Source organism: Podarcis vaucheri (genome assembly GCF_965113315.1).
Source record: "Podarcis vaucheri genome assembly, chromosome: 7".
Taxonomy (NCBI): Eukaryota; Metazoa; Chordata; class Lepidosauria; order Squamata; family Lacertidae; genus Podarcis; species Podarcis vaucheri.
This window is the reverse complement of record NC_138765.1, coordinates 67,430,420-67,450,710: the sequence shown is the minus strand read 5'-3', so window position 1 is coordinate 67,450,710 and position 20,291 is coordinate 67,430,420. Positions and strand designations below refer to the sequence as shown.

The following is a 20,291-nucleotide window of genomic DNA, read 5'->3' as shown; positions in this document are numbered from 1 at the left end:
CCTTATGTGGTAGCATTCACCTGTCAGAATCATACATTGTTTCCGAGCATGCAAAGAGACTCTTCCCTGAAGGCCAGAGAAGCAACAGAGAGTGCTTCTTACTTTTAAGGACCGTTTTTGTTTTTTTAGTTTAGTAATATAAACAAACAACAATTTTCAACTTGAGGATCTTCCAGTCTCCATTTTGGCTGGTGGGGAGTCAACGAAGGGAGGGGAGAAGCAAGGAGGAACAAGTGTCAGGATGAGGGCAGCAGTGGAAGGAGGAAGAGGTGATGAGGGCGGATCGAGGACAAATTCAGGCTGGCCTCTGTGGGCTTCTCTTTGGGCAGGAATGAATTATGCTTGGATAGCAATTCAGCGTTTTTGTTCTTTCAATCAAGGATGGTATCATGCCCAGTGAGGTCCACGTCTTACTTGTTGCATTTGTAGTCTTATGAGTGAATTGAAAACCACTTTCCTGCCGTTCTCATTCTTAATCAGACAGAGGTGGCCACTAACGCTTTCAGCGATGCCAGCATGACCTCACAGGGGGGCAAGGGCATGCCACTTGTGGCTCTGAGACCCTTGCTTCCAGGACAGATTTCCCTGCTAGTCTGAGCAACTTGGACACCTGCTTCAGCTGGCTACCAGGTTCCTTTGCCTTTGACTCACATTCTCCATCCTTCTGCCATTTGAAGAGTCTCAAGACCTTCTTGCGACCCTTCTTTCCCACAATAATGGCAGTGCAATCCAAAGGAGCCGGTAAAATTGTTCTGCTAAACAGTATCAACAGCAACAGAAAAATCCAGGTTTTTTTTGTTTTGTTTTTGCATTGAGGGTATTCCAGGGATTGGAATGCAGCACATGTTAATGGTTTAGAAAGTTGTTTATTCCGTCACAGAGAATAACTGTCAAATCCTGATAAGCCGCTCCAAAGAGGGCAGGAGAACATCGTCTCATCTGTCACAAACACGCTTCCTGCGTGGATAATTTGCTGAGCCCCGTTTGCCATTCTCCCCCAGCCGTTCCATTCCGGCTAATGAACAGCTTCATATCACTGTGATTATTCAATTATTATTTCCCCCTGATGATAATGGGGGAGCACTTGTGTGGAGAGGTTTGCCAAGGTGCCATTGCAAATAATTACATTTCCCTCGTTTACCTTCCTGGGAAGCTGCTTTCAAACCTTTCAGAGAGAGCTGCCTGTGCAGGGGAACCGTCTCTTAATGCTTGTCTTCTTAATGGCAAACAGAGAGAGTTGTCCAAGTTCCTGGATGCCCAGCGGAGCCCCCCTGTCGACAATTAGGCATGTGAAATATGCTGCATGCAAGTAATCCTGCTTCCATTACATAAAGCTAGGCAAGCACATAATAAGTAAAATGTCACATGGGCAGGGCTTTTTAACTCTTCCCCGTCATGGGCCTCATGAAGATGCCCCACCTCGAGGCTGCAATTTGTGGAAGGAAGGCCTGATTTTGGCTGAAACCATGGAGGTGGGTGAGGAACAGTGGCCCTTTCTTCTTCAACCACCCAGTTAATGTCAAATGCAACAAGACATTTAACGTAGCCCGTATTGCATTCTCGTTCGGAAGGGAGCTCTGCCAATTTCTCTCCCAAATCTTCACCCCGGTGTAACCCTGGTGGCTTTGACCAGCCATTGTGGTAGCCCCATTCAGGAAAGGAGGCAATAAGACTAGGAAGACCAATATTGGCACTTCTGGAGACAGCAATAGGCTTAGCGACGCAACGGATACCCACTTTGAGAGAGGTACCCAATTCTTCAGGCACCTGCACATAACTCTGCCTTGCCGGTCCGCTTGTCAACGGTTGCTGACAATTTTTTCCATCATTTTGCAATAAAAGATAATAGAATAACTGTCAGAGCTGCTACCAGGTCCCAGCTCACATAGGACCACGCCACACAGCGTCCACTTTAAAAGAGTCTTTATTGAGTTACAGGTTTCATTTCCGAACTGCAGCGTGCAGCTCTACACCTTCTGCCCTAGGTCGGCGAAGACCCATCTGAGTCCCCGCCTCTTGCACACCAGCTTAATACCCTAGCCTTGCTCCACCTCCTTCGCCTCTCCCTACGTCTCTGGGTCCTTCTGCCCCCCTGGGACTCCTCCCTTCTACTCTCCTCTGACGCTGACCCCCCTGATCCTTCCGCTTCCTTTCGGCGGGCTTTGGGACCTGGCTCACTCTCCGGGCTGCTTACTGCTCCAGCTTCCGCTGCATTTGAACTTGGCGCGCGCGCCCAACTCTCTACTTTCCTCTTGACCGTTGCCTCGCTCTCTGAGGAGGGCGTGACCACCCCTGACTCGTGCCCTCCCTCCTGCTGACGGCCTCCGGAACCCGATGCCTGGCTGCCTTCCTCCCTGCTGCTCTCAGTCTTGAGCGTGGGTCCCGACTTCCAGCTGCTGCTCTCTGAATCTCCTCTGTTCCCTTCCTCCTGGGGTGTTCCCCCGGATCCCCCCCTTGCTCTGCTCACTGGGGCTCCCTTTTGGGAGTCCTCTGACTCACTGCTTAGGCTTGGAGATCTCGGGTCGTCATCATCACTCATTCTCCCTTCGGCTTCCTCCCCCTCGCTCTCTGTTTCCACCCTTCTCTGCGTCTCTGCTTCTGAACCCCTGACATCCATCCCCCCCTCGAAGCCCCCCCTTCCCCCCTCCCCGCTGTCAGGTGTGGGTGCTGGGTGCTCCATCATCATGGGAGGGAATGCTGGATACAGGTCGCTCCCCGTGGGTGGCCGCCAACTGAATACCTCCGAGTCTTCCCCCTCGCGGTCGTCGACGTTGACTTGTTGCTCTTCCATCTCTGTACCGCCGTGCTCGAACCCGAGGTCCTCCCCGAACACGTCCATGTCAGTCTCTGCGTCGGTCGCTCGACCTGGCATCTCCCGCCACTTCCTGCGCCATTGCTCCTCTGGTCGATCGTCCCACCAATACGAGTTGCCTGATGCCGAACCTGCCGGTGAACCTTCTGGGGAACGGGTGCTCCGTGCGGGTTCCCCTTCTGAGTCGAATCCATGGAACGTGCTGGAAGAAAGTGTGGGTGTGAACAACCAGTCGTCGAAGAAGCTCGCTGGCATGGGTTTGTGTGGGAAGAGGGCATGAAACTCGTCCTTGAGCAGGGGTTCCTCCAAAGCGTAGTCTGGTACCCAGCTATTGGCGCTGGCCCGGGTGCCCTCTCTGGCTAAGAGGTATTCGACTCCCCCTTCCCCCCATCTGGAGTCCAAAATCTCCGTGACCTCGTTGATGTGGTCCTGGTGCTTCACCCCCCGCGTCTCCGTCCGTTCCCGGAGCGGACTTGGCGCCGTCCCTGGCTCCTGGAACCTGTGAGGTGCCTTGTAGGGAGTGAGCACCGACCTGTGGAACACCGGATGCATTCTGGAACCCTCCGGCAGCGCCAGTCGGAAGGCTACCGGGTTGATCTGCGCTTCGACTTGGTACGGACCGATCTGCTTGTGCCCCAACTTCTTCTTGGCAAGTGACCTGGTCGGCACTGCGTGGGCTGCCAACCAGACCCAGTCTCCCACTTGGATCACTTCGCCAACCCGCCTGTGCTTGTCAGCTTGCACCTTGTAGGCGTGTTTAGCTAGCTCCAGCTGCCGTCTGAGTTGATCGTGGACCGCCTGCAGCTCTGACGCGAACGCGTCCGCCGTCTGTGGTTCTCCTTCCCCCACTCTCTCCAGTCCCGGGAAGGTTCTGGGATGCCTCCCATTGTTGGCAAAGAACGGCGTCACTCCTGTGGACACGTGCTTCGTGTTGTTGTAAGCGAACTCGGCTAGCGGCAGGTAATCCACCCACGTCGCAGGCTGTTGATTGGCATAGCATCTCAGGTACTGCTGCATGATGGCATTGACCCTCTCTGCTTGCCCGTTGGTCTGCGGGTGTCTTGCTGATGCCAGATTGACCTTGACATTTAGAAAACCCATCAGCTTCTGCCAGAAAGACGAGATGAACTGGCGTCCGCGGTCGGACAGGATAGACCGTGGCAGGCCATGCACTTTGAACACGTGATCTATGAACAGTTTGGCGGTTTGTTCCGCCGTGGCCACCTTCGCACACGGAATGAAATGTGCCATCTTGGTGAACAAGTCCACCACCACCAGCACAGCTGTCTTGCCTCTCGAGCTGGGTAAATCCGTCACAAAGTCCAGGGCCACCCTCTCCCACGGTTCAAACGGCGTTTGCAGCGGTTCTAACAGTCCCGCCGGTGGTCTGTGTACCGGCTTGGCCCTCTGGCAGGTGTCGCACCTCGCGACGTAGTCCGCGACCTCCCCTCTCAGCCTGGGCCACCAGAAGTCTCTCGCGACTAATTCCATCGTTTTCTCTGTGCCAAAGTGACCGGCCGTGGGTGCGTCGTGCAACTGTTGCAGTACCTTGGCGCGAAGGTCGTCTCCTGGTACATAGACAGCTCCTTTGCGTAGGAGCAAGCCGTCCCGCACCTGGAACTCGTCCGTGGTAGCCGTGCCTCTGAGCAGTTCCGCCATCTTGTCTTGCGCGAATGAGTCGTCCCGCAATGCACGTCGCACCGCATCCAGGTCTACTGTAGCTGAGGCACACGCCCACGCCGTCGGTGCGAAGATGTGCATGGCCGCCGCTGGCGTCACCTCTTCTAGGTATTGCGGTTTTCGGGACAGTGCATCCGCCATGATGTTGGTGTCTCCTGGGACGTACTCTATTCGGAAATTGAAGTCAGCAAAGAACTCCGCCCAACGTATCTGCCTCTGGTTCAGGAACTGAGCCGTGCGCCAGTGCTCCAGATTCTTGTGGTCCGTGCAGACCTGCACCGTGTGCTTGGCGCCGATTAGGAAGTGCCTCCACGCCTTGAAAGCTGCATGAATGGCCAGCAACTCCCTGTCCCAGATGGTGTAGTTCTGCTCCGACTTGCTGAGCTTTCTGGAGTAGAACGCTCCCGGCCGCCACACCCCCTGCGGGTCTCGCTGCAGCAGGACAGCTCCCACGGCTCTGTCTGACGCGTCTGTCTCTACCCTCAACGGTTTACTGGGGTCGATATGCAGCAGTTGCTTCTCCGATGCGAAGAGATGCTTGAGCGCTTGAAAGGACTGTTCCGCCTGCTCCGTCCAGATGAATTTCTTTTTTTTGGAGCTGAGCGTGTCCGTAATTGCTGCCGTCTGCATCGCGAACCCCTTGATAAACTTGCGATAGAAGTTGGCGAAGCCGACAAACCGCTGGACCTCCTTCCGGTTGCGCGGGCTCTTCCAATCCAATACCGCACGAACCTTGGTGCTGTCCATGGCTATCCCCTTGTCCGACAACTTGTATCCCAGGAAATCCACCTCCGTCGTGTCGAACTGGCACTTCTCCAGCTTGGCGTACAGTCTATGTTGTTGCAACCTGCTGAGCACCTCCCTCACGTCTCGGTCGTGAGCTTGCTGCGAGTCAGAGAAAATCAGGATGTCATCCAGGAAGCAGACGCATGTCTTGTAGAGGAGTCCCTCCAACACGTGATGCATAAAAGCTTGAAAACAGTGAGAGCCATTTTGTAATCCAAAGGGCATAACTCTGTATTCGTAGGTGCCCAGCGGTGTGAACATGGCCGTCTTCCACTCATCGCCCTCCCGCATGCGGATGAGATTGTACGCCCCTCGCAGGTCCAACTTGGTGAACACGCTTCCCTTGCGTACCGTCGCGAGGAGGTCGTCAATCCTGGGCATGGGGTAATCAGACGGTTTGGTCATCTGGTTCAAAAGGCGGTAGTCCACAACGAGTCTTTTTTGGGGCGTGTCTTTCTTTTTCACGAAGAAAACGGGACTGCCCCCCACTGCCTTGGACTCTCTGATGAAGCCACGCTCCAGATTATGCTCGATGAACTGTTTGAGTTCCTGCATTTCATCTTCAGACATGGAGTATAGCCGCCCCTTCGGCAGCGTCGCCCCCGGTAGGAGGTCAATCTTGCAGTCATATGGCCGGTGAGGTGGTAGCTTGTCCGCCTCCTTCTCGCAGAAGACCTCCAAAAAGCTCGCGTATTTGTGGGGGACCGCTTGCAACGTTCCCAACTGCAGTTGCGATTCCTCCTCCTCTCCCTCCCGACGGGGCAGGATGCAGTGTTCTGCGCAATAAGAGGAGCCGAAGATCAGTTGTCTCTGGTACCAAGCCAGTGTCGGACTGTGCCTGTCCAGCCAACTCATGCCCAACACAATGGGCGTGTCCGACAGTTGGGTGACATTAAAACTGATGACTTCCCTGTGGTTGCCAAGGCGCATCACCATCGGTGGCGTCTGCTTCACCACCTGCCCCCCTAGCAACTCTCTGCCATCCACTGTGACGACTTGCAGGGGCAGAGTGGCAGGCAATAGCTGTATAGCGTGCTGCTCCACAAAGCTCTGCGCTATAAAGTCTGCGTTGCTTCCAGAATCCACAGAAAGCGGCACTTCGATAGTGACGCCGTCGGGTAGCTGGAGAGACGCTGTGAGCTGCACTACTGGTTTGGGTGGGAGGGGATCCGTGGGTTGCAATATCGCTGGGGACTGCTTCACAGATGCGTCTGGCTGGGCCCCAGTGCCTCCGTCTCCAGCCAGACATCGTCGTTTCCCTGCTGTGGTTCTCCTTGCTGCGTTGCTGCAGTTACCATTGCTGAGGCTGCAGTGTGCTTGTGGAGCCTCCGGGGACACTCCTTCGCCAAATGGCCTGGATCCTCGCAGATGTAACACTTCCTGTTCCCTCTAGGAGGCTTCGCTTTCACTGCTGCCGGTGCTAGGGCTCTGGCTGCTGACTGAGCCCTTGCACCTCCAACCTCCATCGGTTCCCCTCCCCCTCCTGGCGGAGGTGTGGATTGCGCACGCGCTGCTTCCCTCGGAACGAAAGAGAAACTTCTCGCTGCTTCGCGCCCTCCACGTCCTTCATCTCTGCACCATGGACGTTCTTCCAGCCTCACCCCCACAGTCAGCGCCCTTTGGACCACCTCCTGCGTGCTTCGGGGCCTCTCCCCCCTTGCAATTTCATCCTTAACCGCAGAACTTAGACCCTCCCAGAAGAGGTCTCTGACAGGGGGCGAATCCCGATCCCATTCTAAAGCACTGACCAGCGCAAAAAATCGGGCGTGATACTGCCGGACGCTCGCCCTCCCTTGTTTTAGTCCATGAATCTCCCGTCTGGCAAGATCCACATCAATAGTAGACAAAAAACACGCATCCATCGCTTTGATAAAGGCATCTGCATTCTGAAGCGCCGGATCTTTATCCCTCCACAAATTGCGCAGCCAGGCTTTGGCATCCCCATGCAAATGGGACAATATGAACCCCACCTTCTCTTCCTCATCTCTAAAGTCTTTTGCCAGCAGTTGCAGTGCGCACATTACGTCTGCTCTAAAATTAGGGTACTGTTGCAAAGCCCCATCGAAGTGAGCCACAAGCCCTCCTGCTCTCCGTGCCAATCCCACGCCCTCCGGTCTGGGTCCCGGTTGCCCTTGCTTAACAAGCATTTCAAACCTGGCGTGTAGGTCTCTGTAGGCGGCTGTAGTCTCCTCCTCCCGTTTCTTGGAAGCCAATACCTCTGAGGACAACTGGGTCACTGCCTCTTGCAACGCGGAGATCCTCTGTTCTTCCGTCATCTTGCTAACCTTTGTGAGCTTGCTTACAGACACCCCTCTTCCTCCCCTAGCGGCTTCTGCTCCCGCTGCGAGGTTTCAGGTTTCTGAAGCTTTTTCTGGGATGGGTCTTACTGTCAGAGCTGCTACCAGGTCCCAGCTCACATAGGACCACGCCACACAGCGTCCACTTTAAAAGAGTCTTTATTGAGTTACAGGTTTCATTTCCGAACTGCAGCGTGCAGCTCTACACCTTCTGCCCTAGGTCGGCGAAGACCCATCTGAGTCCCCGCCTCTTGCACACCAGCTTAATACCCTAGCCTTGCTCCACCTCCTTCGCCTCTCCCTACGTCTCTGGGTCCTTCTGCCCCCCTGGGACTCCTCCCTTCTACTCTCCTCTGACGCTGACCCCCCTGATCCTTCCGCTTCCTTTCGGCGGGCTTTGGGACCTGGCTCACTCTCCGGGCTGCTTACTGCTCCAGCTTCCGCTGCATTTGAACTTGGCGCGCGCGCCCAACTCTCTACTTTCCTCTTGACCGTTGCCTCGCTCTCTGAGGAGGGCGTGACCACCCCTGACTCGTGCCCTCCCTCCTGCTGACGGCCTCCGGAACCCGATGCCTGGCTGCCTTCCTCCCTGCTGCTCTCAGTCTTGAGCGTGGGTCCCGACTTCCAGCTGCTGCTCTCTGAATCTCCTCTGTTCCCTTCCTCCTGGGGTGTTCCCCCGGATCCCCCCCTTGCTCTGCTCACTGGGGCTCCCTTTTGGGAGTCCTCTGACTCACTGCTTAGGCTTGGAGATCTCGGGTCGTCATCATCACTCATTCTCCCTTCGGCTTCCTCCCCCTCGCTCTCTGTTTCCACCCTTCTCTGCGTCTCTGCTTCTGAACCCCTGACGATTTATTTCTGCGGACTGATGCTTTAATGCCTCCCTCCGTTATCCTTCCCTGACAGTCTGTGATTACAGCAAATGTTTTGCCTGTGACACTTGGATAATGACTCTCTAATAGAAGGATTAACCTGCTCTTCAATCACACGCCTGCCAGGGATTGCACCCAAGCTTTCCTAGTCATGCTGGTCTAAGGAGAGGCTACTGGACAAGGTTTGGGAGTGGTCCAGAAGTGATTCCCTTTGACGGGAACTGGCACAGGCTAAATGCCTTCGAGGATCATACCCTTAGTAAGCGCTGCTGCTTTTTGGAATCTTGAGATTGTGCAAATGTGCCAAGATAATCTTAGGGTTTCTGATCTCCAAATGGAGAACTACTTAGCCCTTAGCCCACGTGACCTTAGAAATTGGATATTTGATCAGGATTCCAACCAAGACAGAGCATGCATGATTGCTGCCCGTTACTCTACTTGGTACCTCCAAATTAAGACCAATCACTCATGGCACCATTACCTTGAGACTCTGGCCTTCGCACAACTACACAGGGCCTTTGTAGAACTAAAATTTCAACAGATGCCTTTGGCATATTTGGAGAGGAGCTACCAGGGAATTCCCCATATGGATCGCAAATTTATACATGGATGCAATCAGGTAGAGGACATCACACACTACCTGCTGATTGCCCCCCCCCCCCCGTATACAACACCCAGAGGAAAATTTATATCGCCAATTGGCTTCCAGGTTGATCCATACAGGAAGTGACAGCTGAACAGATAAACATTGGTACATTACCCACCAGGTAGCCACATTTGCGCTGGCAGCCAAGAAGCTCCATCCCAGCTATGTGAATGCACTCCAGTCTTAAGTGTTAATGTTTTATATTTCTTTTTGTGTTGTAAACTACTATGAGGTTACGTTGTATGATTTTAGATGGAATTTCCTTTTATTCTCTGTCGTCTATTGTAAAGGCCTTTGGCTATATGCCATAAAATGGATTGATTCCCTTTTGACAGGGGTCAGGGTTGGCCCACCCATTAGCCTTGGTGAGGCAGTTGCCTTGGGTGGCAGGCTGGGGATGACTGGGAGGGACAGCAAATCCAGCCTCCCCCAGGAGCATACTGCTCACTGCCTCCTGTGCTTGCTGCCCATGGCGGCTAATGTCACTTGCTGCTCTCCAGATTCTTTTTTCCCCAGCCCCACCCCCTTCACTGATTATAACTGATTTTATAATGAATTGATTTTAGAATGCTGTATTACTTTACTGTTGTTAGCCGCTCTGAGCCTGGCTTTGGCTGGGGAGGGTGGGATATAAATAAAATTTTATTCTTGTTATTATTATTCAGCATGCTGTGGCTTCTAGTCACCTCAGGCAGAGGAGGAGGCAGTGATAGGCAGGCTCCCCTGACCTTTTCTGTTTTGCCTTAAGTGGCAAAATGGCTTGGGCTGGCCCTGCCAGGGGTAGTTGGTTGTTCATTTTCACTCCCTCCCCCCCTTGGCTACTGCTAATGCCATGACTGATATGGACCCAGCACTGTGGACACCCACTCTGGACTGCCACTGAGAGCCAGGGGCTGCACACACATGAAAGTTGCAGAAAGTTGGCGTATGAAACCTGAGTGAGAGGTGGGGAAATCAAGATCTCCCAGGGTGGGAGAGTAGGAGGGGAAAGGCTTGATTCAGCAGGCTGTTCTTATATTCTTGTGTACTATATTTGTGTCCTTGGAAGAAGTTCCAGATATACAGGCAGCAAGGGACCGCAGTTTGGAATCGGCTTTAGTTAGCTGTAAGCTGCTATGATAACCCAACTCATCTCCTCTCCCCTCTTGCCCTCCCCTTCCAGACTGTTTATTTCCACACATCTTTGGATTATCCCAGCATCGTTTTGGTGGTGGAGGTCGTAGCAACAGCCAGGAGGCGGGACGGGACCCCGCAGGAGATGTCGTGTGGTTTTGGGATCGTACATTTGTTTAACAGCAGATCTGAGCCAACAAACCTGAACTTGAAGGACAAAGGGTAAATGGATAAACTTTTGTAATAGCAGAGGCAGATTTCTGTGTCTTTAGGGCTGTTCACACAGGAAAGATTAGCTGGTTGTTAAGCCTAGAGCTGTGTTTGTGTAGACCTGGTTGGGGAACCTGCAGCCCTCCAAATGTTGTTGGACTTTAACAACCGACCAGTGTGGCCAATGGTCAGGGATGATGGGAATTAAAGTCCCAACAATATTTGGAGGGCTGCAGGTTAAAGAGAGTTTCTGGTTTTTATTTACTACTCTGCATTGGGACGAAGTACTACTCTGCACTGGGACAAAAACTGGGCAGGGATGGCGCTGTGGGTTAAACCACGGAGCCTAAGGCTTGCTGATCAGAAGGTCGGTGGTTCGAATCCCCGTGACGGGGTGAGCTCCTATTGCTTGGTCCCTGCTCCTGCCAACCTAGCAGTTTGAAAGCACGTCAAAGTGCAAGTAGATAAATGGGTACCGCTCCAGCGGGAAGGTAAATGGCGTTTCCGTGCGCTGCTCTGGTTTGCCAGAAGCGGCTTAGTCATGCTGGCCACATGACCCGGAAGCTGTACGCCGGCTTCCTCGGCCAATAAAGCGAGATGAGCGCCGCAACCCCAGAGTCGGTCACGACTGGACCTAATGGTCAGGGGTCCCTTTACCTTTACTGGGACAAAAGATGACACCAACCCTCTGTATCATGTTCTGTCTCCTTTTTCTCTCCAGGCTCAGTTTGTATCATGGGACCCCACGAGCCCTCTTGCACCCACTTCTCCAAGAGCCAATAGAGAGTAAGTCATGAGGCATATCGCCATTTTCACATGCTAGACAGTGTATTCTTTGCATATGTATTAAGGCGGATCCATAAAATTCTGAGGGAAAGCAGAACATGGCCTCAGAGGGGAAGGGATGAATGAGCCCAAAGTACCCACCCACAAAAGAGTCTGCATGCTGTGTCACTGTATACTTCAGCAGTCTGGTTTGCCTCCTTCCAATCAGCCCTTCCATGACTGGTCATTCTGTCTCGTCTTTGCACCGTGTGTGACTGGAGCATATGGTCACTTCTGAGACAGATGCACTCTTTGCCCACTCTCGGAGACATCTGTCTGCCTGTTGCATCCCTGCTTGAAGCACTGCTCTGGGATTGTGTTATTCTAAATACGTGACACACTCAAGCAAGCAAATCATGCACAAACCCAGGGCCCGGTCTTGTTTACGACCAGCTAGCCCTTAACACACTCTAAAACTAAACCTCTTGGGAAGTAACAAGAAACATGCCTCTGATTTTAAATCAGATAAAGAGTGTGGTTCAGAAGTCTGGAAATGCCGATCCAAACTGCCTTTAGACAGACTGCTTCCAGGGAGCTGTCAGATTTAATTTACTGTTTGTTTTTCATCTTACCTGCTGACCGATTCCTCCCTTATCCCACCCTAATTGTCTGCTCTGGTGCTGCAGCAACCATGTCAACCTTTTACAACAGCCCAGCTGTTTCTGGACAGTCGCTCTGTGCATCCCAGACATGAGCCAAATCCATTTGGGAGGGACAAAGGTCCTTGTTGGCGGCAGTTTTGCAGGAGGGCACAGTCTCATGCTGAATATTTTATGCAGATTGAATCCCTCTTTGAGGACAGTGCCCAGTTGATACGTAGCAGCAAATGGGATGGGATGAGCTATTTAGATATGCTGCAGTGGGTTTTCCTGCTGCAGATCTGGCTCCTGCCAGAGAGCAAGAACAACCTTGGAGTGAGGCAAGGTTGGCCATGCTGATGGGAAGGCAAGGTAAAAGGAGAACATGAGCAATACGGTGGCCTGCTTTGTGCCAACACTAATCCATGGTTTATTTAGCCCAAGCTGAACCATGGTTTGTTTGAATGTCTGAACCCAGCCAAGCAGACTAACCTCGCATTGCTTTCTGGGAACAAACCACAGTGTGAAGCCATGGTTTGTCGAATTGCAGACCACTAACAAAACAACAACAAACAAACCTATGGTCAAGTAAAGCATCCTCAATAAACACACGAGAATTGCAGACCACAGCTTGTTTTAAGTGTGGGTTAGTGTAACATCCAAACCAAACAGCCTTGCTTAACCACACTTTGTTTGGCCGCCCCAGCCCAGGTGCTTTCTGGCTTACAGAGCCATGAGAGGGAAGAGCAGCAGGAAAACAACAAAATTTGGAGAGTGAAGATGTGGGTTGTTTGTTCATTAGTGAGATGTTGGACAAACTATGGTTAAAACAAACCATGATGTAGCACTTTGTGGGGACGGAAACATTAATGCTAAGCCTGTGCTTCTGATTGAGTTCCAGCTCCCTTTAGAACAGTGCAAAAGAAAGAATTTTGGGTGTGGCTTGTCCAGCGGGGATGAGCAAAGAAGCACTTCTTAAAAATCCCCCCTACACATACATATAACCTTACACACATACACAACACACATACACACACAAACAGGCTAAAGATCCAGAGATGTCCCCAATTGTACTTTGAGTACACTCCTCAGTATTAATGGCCTTGGCTATTTCATTTCATTAATTTCAGTGGGTTTATTCTGAGTAAACTTAGTTGAAAGCAATCCATAGGAGTCGTGCTGTCTTCTATTTCAGTGTGGCTTATTTTCTTGGGCAAAGCAGGGCACTTCTCGGTCTCACTGAATTAAGAAAAAAAGTTTCCTATTCTCCTTTCTTTAGTGAACAAGAACCTGATGGCGATTGACAGCTGCCATCTTCAATGCAGCTTGCAGCCACACCCACCCCTGGAGGCTGTCTATCACCTCCTGCCAGAGAACACCCCTGTGTCCAGCTTGCAGAGAATCCCTGGCATGCTAGCAACACATGAAGGTATTGTGAAAGACACACTTTTTCTTTTTGCAGTGTGAAAGACTAGGAGCATAGGATGGAAGCTGCATTATACCAAGCCATACCATTGGTCCATCTTGTTCTGTACTGTCAACACTGGCTGGCAGCAGCAGTTCAGGGTTTTGGCACTGTGACTGCTCATCCTTTTAGCCTTCCTCTTGACTGTGCTAAAATTGTATACTTTCCTGGATTTGACCTGCTGAATTCCTCAAGTCCGAAAATGTGTGATGACGGGAAAACTTGCTGATAAATCACTTCAATAAATCACACTCTGTGTGGGGCCACCCTTTATGTTAGTCCAGAGGCTGCAGCTGGTTCAGAACACAGAGACTTCGGTTGCTTAAGTAGGCAAACTACTGCCAGCATATAGCACCCTACTTGCAGGATTTGCGGTGGCTACCAATCTGCTACTGTGCCAGGTTCAAAGTGCTGGCACTAATATGAAAGCCTCTGCGGTGATTGAGAGCAGGGCTTTTAGTGTGGCTGCCAGTGTCCTGTGGAATAGCATCCCTGTCGAGATGTGACAGGCACCCACTATCTGCAGTTTCCAGAAACAGTTGAAGGATTTCTGTTCTGATTGGCTTTACCACAAGTGTCCACCTGTTAGGGCTTTAGTCTTGTTTTGCAGTATAGGGGAAACTTAACAGACTGTGCTCAGAACTCAGGTAACTTTCAGCTTAGGTCAGAGCTTCCTAAATGTGTATTCCCCAAAAGAATGTGAAGGGGAAGTTCCCTGCTTTCTTGTGCTTGACTGGAGCCTTCTGTTCCTTTGTGGCATTGGCAACTGTTATACCAATCCCTACCTATTTGCATGCCTAGCAATCAAGGAACCTCCCACTCATTAAAAGTGGCAGTGACTTCTATGCTTAGCCAAAGCAGTAGGTCAGGAATGTAGGTGGGCAAACGGAGGGGAGCAACATGCAACATATATCCTGTCCGGTTGCATATTTACGCGACTGTTTGGGAATTGGGAAATGGTTAAAGGTGAGGATCTGAAGGGATGGAGAGGGGAAGGGAGCAGGTTTCTGGGGTTTGTGTGTAACTGTATGCACACTCTCTCTTTATCCGCAAACAAGCCAGGCCACACTCTGTCACATGGCCATTCCCAGAGCACCCAAATTAACATTCACCAGCTGTACTCGTACAGCCGGATTTCCTGATTGTTGTTTGTGTTGGACAGCTAACAAAGTGACCTGTGTATAGGAAGGTCCTGTATATTGCAGACTTCCTGGGTGGTAGGAAGTGGTAGGGGAGGTGGAGTAATGCCCTGCAACTAGACCTAGACATGTTTTTTGTTGGTTGGTTAAAGTGACTTGCAACCAAACAGGTTCTCTGAGACCAGTGGCTAGTGTTGGGAGTTTAGACCGGAGGCACTAGAGCCTTGAAATGGAGGAGGTGAAAGATCCCAACTTGTTTGATCAGACAAGGGCAGAAGGACAGGTTTCGCGGTACTTGTAGCAGGCTAGTCTAGTCTACTAGAGGCTTCATGTGACCTGTCAGTTGTGGGGGGCAATGTTTTCCCTTGGTCTTTGTACCTAAAGGCCTGAACATGCAGCCTGTGGGAGCTCATTAGACTTGATTCTAGCCCCAGGTCATGAGATCCCTCGTTTGAGCCACAGAGGCCCAGAAATAAAAGCCCTCTAACTTTAATTGGATTTCAGTCTGAGATTTCAGAGGAAAGGGAGGGTATCAAATTTCAAAGCTCTCCCTCAATGCACATTTTTGGGTTGTGCTGAGCACCCCTTTGACTCCATCTTCATCCAAAAGTTGAAACTCGGGGATGGGGAACTTTTTAGGTAGGGGGCCCAGAAATTTCATTGCTTCCTTGGAAAGCTGTTGAGAGTCTAAAAGTGGGCATTTCAAAATTCTCTGTGGCAGACCCTATGTCAGGGGTCAGCAAACTTTTTCACCAGGGGGCCGGTCCACTGTCCCTCAGACCTTGTGGGGGGCCGGACTATATTTTGAAAACAAAAAAAAATTCCTATGCCCCACAAATAACCCAGAAATGCATTTTAAATAAAAGGACACATTCTACTCATGTAAAAACAGAATGATTCCCAGACTGTCTGCAGGCCAGATTTAGAAGGTGATTGAGCCGAATCTGGCCCCCAGGCCTTAGTTTGCCTACCCATGCTCTATGTTGTGGGCTTCATTATATACCTTTTGGTAAATGCTGAAGATGCACTGCTTTACCCTGGCTTTTCTGCACTTGAGATACATATTTTTTTAAGACCCGCCTTATTTCTGCAGTTTTAAGTCATTTGAAACTGCTTTTAATATTTATTCATTTATATTTATTTATTAAATTTATTGGTCGCTTTTTCTTACCAAGGTAACTCAGAGCGACTTGCAATATATAAACAAGCACATGCATTAAAAGGAAAAAACAAAAACAAACTAAAAGACAAGCCTGTTTTTAAAAGGCAGGATTAAAACACCTCACCCACTCAAGGAGGCCCAAGGCCTGATGGAAAAGAAATGTTTGTGTAATGATGGTGTCAGGTGAGCCTCCCCGTGGAGAATGTTCCACAAGTGGGGAGCCACCACTGAAAAGGACATGTTCTCATATGGCTACTCTCCAGGTCTGCCAAGGAGGATCCACACAAAGAAGGGTCTCAGATAACAACTGAAGGGTCTGTGGAGAGAAGTGGTCCCTGAGGTGTTGAGGTCCTTAGCTGCGTAAGGCTTTAAAGGTCAATCCCAGCACTTTGAGAGGTGATATGAAAACCAACTTCAAATGTCTGACGGACTGCCACATTTAAGATTGAGCAAGCTTGTTTTCTGCTCCTCCAGAGGGTAGGACCTGAAACAATGGATTTAAAAGAAAAGAAAGAAGATTCAAACTAAACATTAGGAAGAACTTTCTGATGGGAAGAGCTGTTTGACAGTGGAAGGTGGTAGACTCTCCTTCATTGGAGGTTTTTATGCAGAGGTAGGGTGGCCATTTGTCAATGATTCTTTAGTTGTGATTCCTGCACTGCAGGGGGTTGGACCAGATGACCCTTGGGGGTCCCTTTGAACTCTGCAATGATAATCATAATAAAAGTGACCAGATCCTCACACACAATCAGAGCGCACATAGTTAGACAGACAGAAAAAAATCACAGGCACACACACGCACACAACCAGGAACACACACTCTAGAGCCTAATGAATGATTCATCTTTTTAAGTTCTGGGCATGGAATGGCCCTTGCTGGCTGTGTTACTTTGACAAAGATCTGTGTCCTCCAAAGTTAGCACTCCAGCCCTTCTGTTCTTGTTTGTTCTCCTTAACCAAGACGGCCCCACAGTAAATACTACTTGGTTACTGGACAAGACAGAGCCGAGGGCTTGAAATTGGCTGCAAATGGGCACTTCCAGCCAAATGTACCCTGTAATTTGATACACTGAAGCTTTGGATAACAGCCTCTATGAAATTGAGGAGGTATATTTGGCTCCCAAAATTGAATTAAGGCAAATTCTAGTGTTAGCAAAGCTAATTTGTCAGAAACTCTCCGTTCCTAGCACTTCCTGCGGCTCTTAAACTGCTCCGCCAGCCAGAGATGTATTATTTCACTCTATTGCCGGGTGCTTTCTGTGTCGCCGGGGCTGTGCCTCCTAACTATACAGTGCAGGCTCAGTAATGCACAGTTGTGTATCTTGGGGAGGACAAGAAGAATCTTTAATCAGCTGCCTCTTGGGGAGAAAAGCGTTATGGGATGGTTTCCCTTACCACTTTCTTCCCTTCCGGGCATGTAGATTTCAGGCACACCGCAGGTAAGTAGGAGGAAACAACACTTGGCAATAGCTCAAGGATTCTGAAGGTGAGCCGCCTCACCCCAGCAACCATTCTGGGAGAGGAACAAGTCAAGGGGACGATGTGCCTCTTCACAGCTTTCATGTCACTGGAGTAGCGCAAGGCAGGGCTGACCCTGTCCAGGTGTTGCTGGAATCCTGCTCCCATCAGCCCCAGCCAGAGTGGTCAGGGATAATGGGAGCTGTAGATCTGGAGGTCAGCAGGTTGCTCATCCCTTCATTAAAAGGAGGAGGAGATGTTGGAGGTATCTAGGCTATTATTACGTTATGTTCAGTACAGGTGAGTGATGGAGGTAGCTAGTGACATTAAATGCAAGTAACAGTCTCATTCAGGGATGGGGAGCCTGTGGCCCTCTCTATGTTGTTGGACTCCCAACTCCCATCAGCCCCAGCCAGAGTGGTCAGTGGTCAGGGATAATGGGAGTTTTAGTCCACAGCATCAGGACCGGCACCCTGTTGCCTACTCTTGCTGTAAGGGCTATCTGTCAACTGAACTGAGAAGGCACTCTTGAGTCAGAACGTTCAGGGTTCAGCCATGAGAACAGCCTTGGTCCCTACTCCTGTAATATCAGGACAATAATACAGGTAGTCTTTCTTCTGTGCTCTTTTTAATGCTGTGTCTCTTAGCACTGTAGAGTACCTTGCTGTTGCTTTTAGGTGCGTGATAAATATTAAAAATTAGTATGTGGTGCTTCAAATGCTCTGAAAAGATATGAGTCATGCGTGGACAACGCTCGCCCCCGAAGTCAGCCCACTGTTATTTCAGGAATATTCCCACAGCAAGGAAATGTTAAGAATCTCCAACTCTCCTCTGGACACTTCCTTGTCCACAGAATCCAGCTGACATTGCATTAATGCAGATGACTTTCCAAGTGGGTCCTTCTTCTCCTGCCATGCCCTAAAGATCTTTTCTTCTGTAGCTGTATCCTGGGGATTCAAGGAACTTGATCCGTCATCCCCGCCGACAGGCTCATCAATCTCCCACTTGGCTGCTGTTTGGCCGTGAGCTTTTCCCGGCGACGAGCTTAGCAACCTTGTCACTTCATGCAAAGTCACTCTTGGCTGTGCAGAGGGTTGGAATCACACCTCTCCAGCCTCCATTAGCGTAATGGAGATGGATGGGTCGTGCAGGTGAAAGGTGACTCTCTGGTGCTCTGCAAAGCTGTTGGTGCAGCACAGGCTGGGAGAGGATCAGGCTAGCTTAGTCCATCCCCCCCCCTTCCCCTTAACTGGCTCTGCTGTAGATTTGCGGTGGCTAAGCTCTCCAGCACCCCCCTCCGGTTAACTCAAATAATTAGCCAAGATCTTCCAACCCACCTCTATGAAATCTGGTACTTTTATCCTAGCGACATATTTATAATTTTTATTAAAGGTTTCCCTAATTTGAGGGGCTCAGAAAATATGTCTACCCATCTCTGTTGCCTTCTTGCATTTCCAAAACGCATTTGCCACATAATAAGAGCCTACTGGATCAGGCCAACGGTCTATCCACTCCAGCTTCCTGTTCTCACAGTGGCCAACCAGATGCCTGCGGGAAACCAGCAAGCACGATTTGAGCACAAGAGCATTTCTCCCCTCCTGCAGCTTCCAGCAACTGGTATTCAAAAGCATTTGCCACCTCCGACCGTGGAGGTAGAGCATAGCCATTGCGGCTTGTAGCCATTAACAGCCTTCCCCTCCATGAATTTGTGTAATCCTCTTCTAAAGCCATGCAGGTTGGTGGCTGTCACTGCCTCCTGTGGGAATGAGTTCCATAGTTTAGCTGTGTGCTGTGAGAAGCCTCTGTTGCTGTCTGTAGGCTGCTGCTTGGGCTCCTTGCTAGAGATACCTTTGAGTCTTAGTCCTGGCTCCTTACCTTTTCACCCTGGAGAGCTCTCTTGCTTCCAAACCCACCGTTTTTGGTGCAGGCTAGAAACATCCTTCATGAATCTGCCCAGTTCTGTTTTCAAAGCCATCTAAACTAATACCCTTCCACCTACTACCACTACAGCATTTCCGACTACCGGCCTACATTTCATCTCCCGCCCTCCCTCTCCCTGGCAGATGCCTTTGGAAGGGCCCCAGGTGTTGACATGGTGGGACCCAAGGCTTTCTGTTGGAAAGACCAGCATGGAACCTTACAGAGGGGCTCAGGAAGAGGTTGCTGCCTTGCTGCTGGTTTTCTTCCCATGCTTGAATTAACTCAAGTGCAACTTTCTCCCGGCCGGCCAGAGAAGGGGCGGGGGGGGGGGCGGGGGAAGGCTGAGCCAAAGGGAGAGAACATCTGTTCCAGTTCTTTCCTGATGCGCTTTTCTTTGAACGATTGAATGCTACAATTTGTCGCCCAAGGCGTTTTTTGTAGTAGGGCTCAGATAGCATCAGCAGTTTTAGCATTTGTTTATTTATTGTACTTCTTGTTGGGACTTTTTTTTTTTTGAAGAAAAAGGTGAGAAGACCCGTGCCGCCCCCCCCCCCAATCTCTTTTAGTATAAGATTTTATGCAGTTCATTGCTTTTTGAGGCCTGGTATAAATGCTGCTTCTCCCACAGAGGCTCTCAGAGAGCTCTGCTTCTTGCTGACATTGTGTGGGCAGTCGGCAAAGCCCCTTTGCTAGTTGCTGCTGTTAATTTGATTTACAAACCACCCTTTCTCAAAAGATCCAAGGGTGGTGTGTACAACATGAAGAACACATTTTACAGAGCATAATAATGAAAAGATAATAACAGGTATCATAATAATAACATAAGCATAATAACAGTCCCCCTCCACAACTTTAACAGGCCAAAAGCATGGGTAAAAATGAATGCTTACAGGGCTGATGAGTGGACACTCTGTGTTCTGTGTTTTTCTTTTTTTTTATTCCCCTAACATGCTTACATTCGGGTGGCGCTGTGGGTTAAACCACAAAGCCTAGGGCTTGCTGATCAGAAGGTCGGCGGTTCGAATCCCCGCGACGGGGTGAGCTCCCGTTGCTCAGTCTCTGCTCCTGCCAACCTAGCAGTTCAGAAGCATGTCAAAGTGCAAGTAGATAAATAGGTACTGCTCCGGCGGGAAGATAAACGGCGTTTCCATGTGCTGCTCTGGTTCGCCAGAAGCGGCTTAGTCCCGCTGGCCACATGACCCGGAAGCTGTACGCCGGCTCCCTCGGCCAATAAAGCGAGATGAGCGCCGCAACCCCAGAGTCGTCCACGACTGGACGTAATGGTCAGGGGTCCCTTTACCTTTACCTTATAACATGCTTACATAAAAATG

General features: G+C 50.6%; 1 protein-coding gene across 2 annotated transcripts in view; it reads left to right on the top strand.

The window, feature by feature from the left end:
* Positions 1-20,291, top strand: part of NPHP4 (nephrocystin 4) — a 102,281-nt gene that overhangs the window by 15,659 nt on the left and 66,331 nt on the right. For both annotated transcript variants that reach the window (XM_082233400.1, XM_082233399.1), the window contains exons 4-6: positions 10,253-10,425; positions 11,135-11,199; positions 13,096-13,245. In XM_082233400.1, coding sequence (XP_082089526.1) covers positions 10,253-10,425; positions 11,135-11,199; positions 13,096-13,245 — 388 coding nt within the window. The remainder of the gene's footprint in view (positions 1-10,252; positions 10,426-11,134; positions 11,200-13,095; positions 13,246-20,291) is intronic.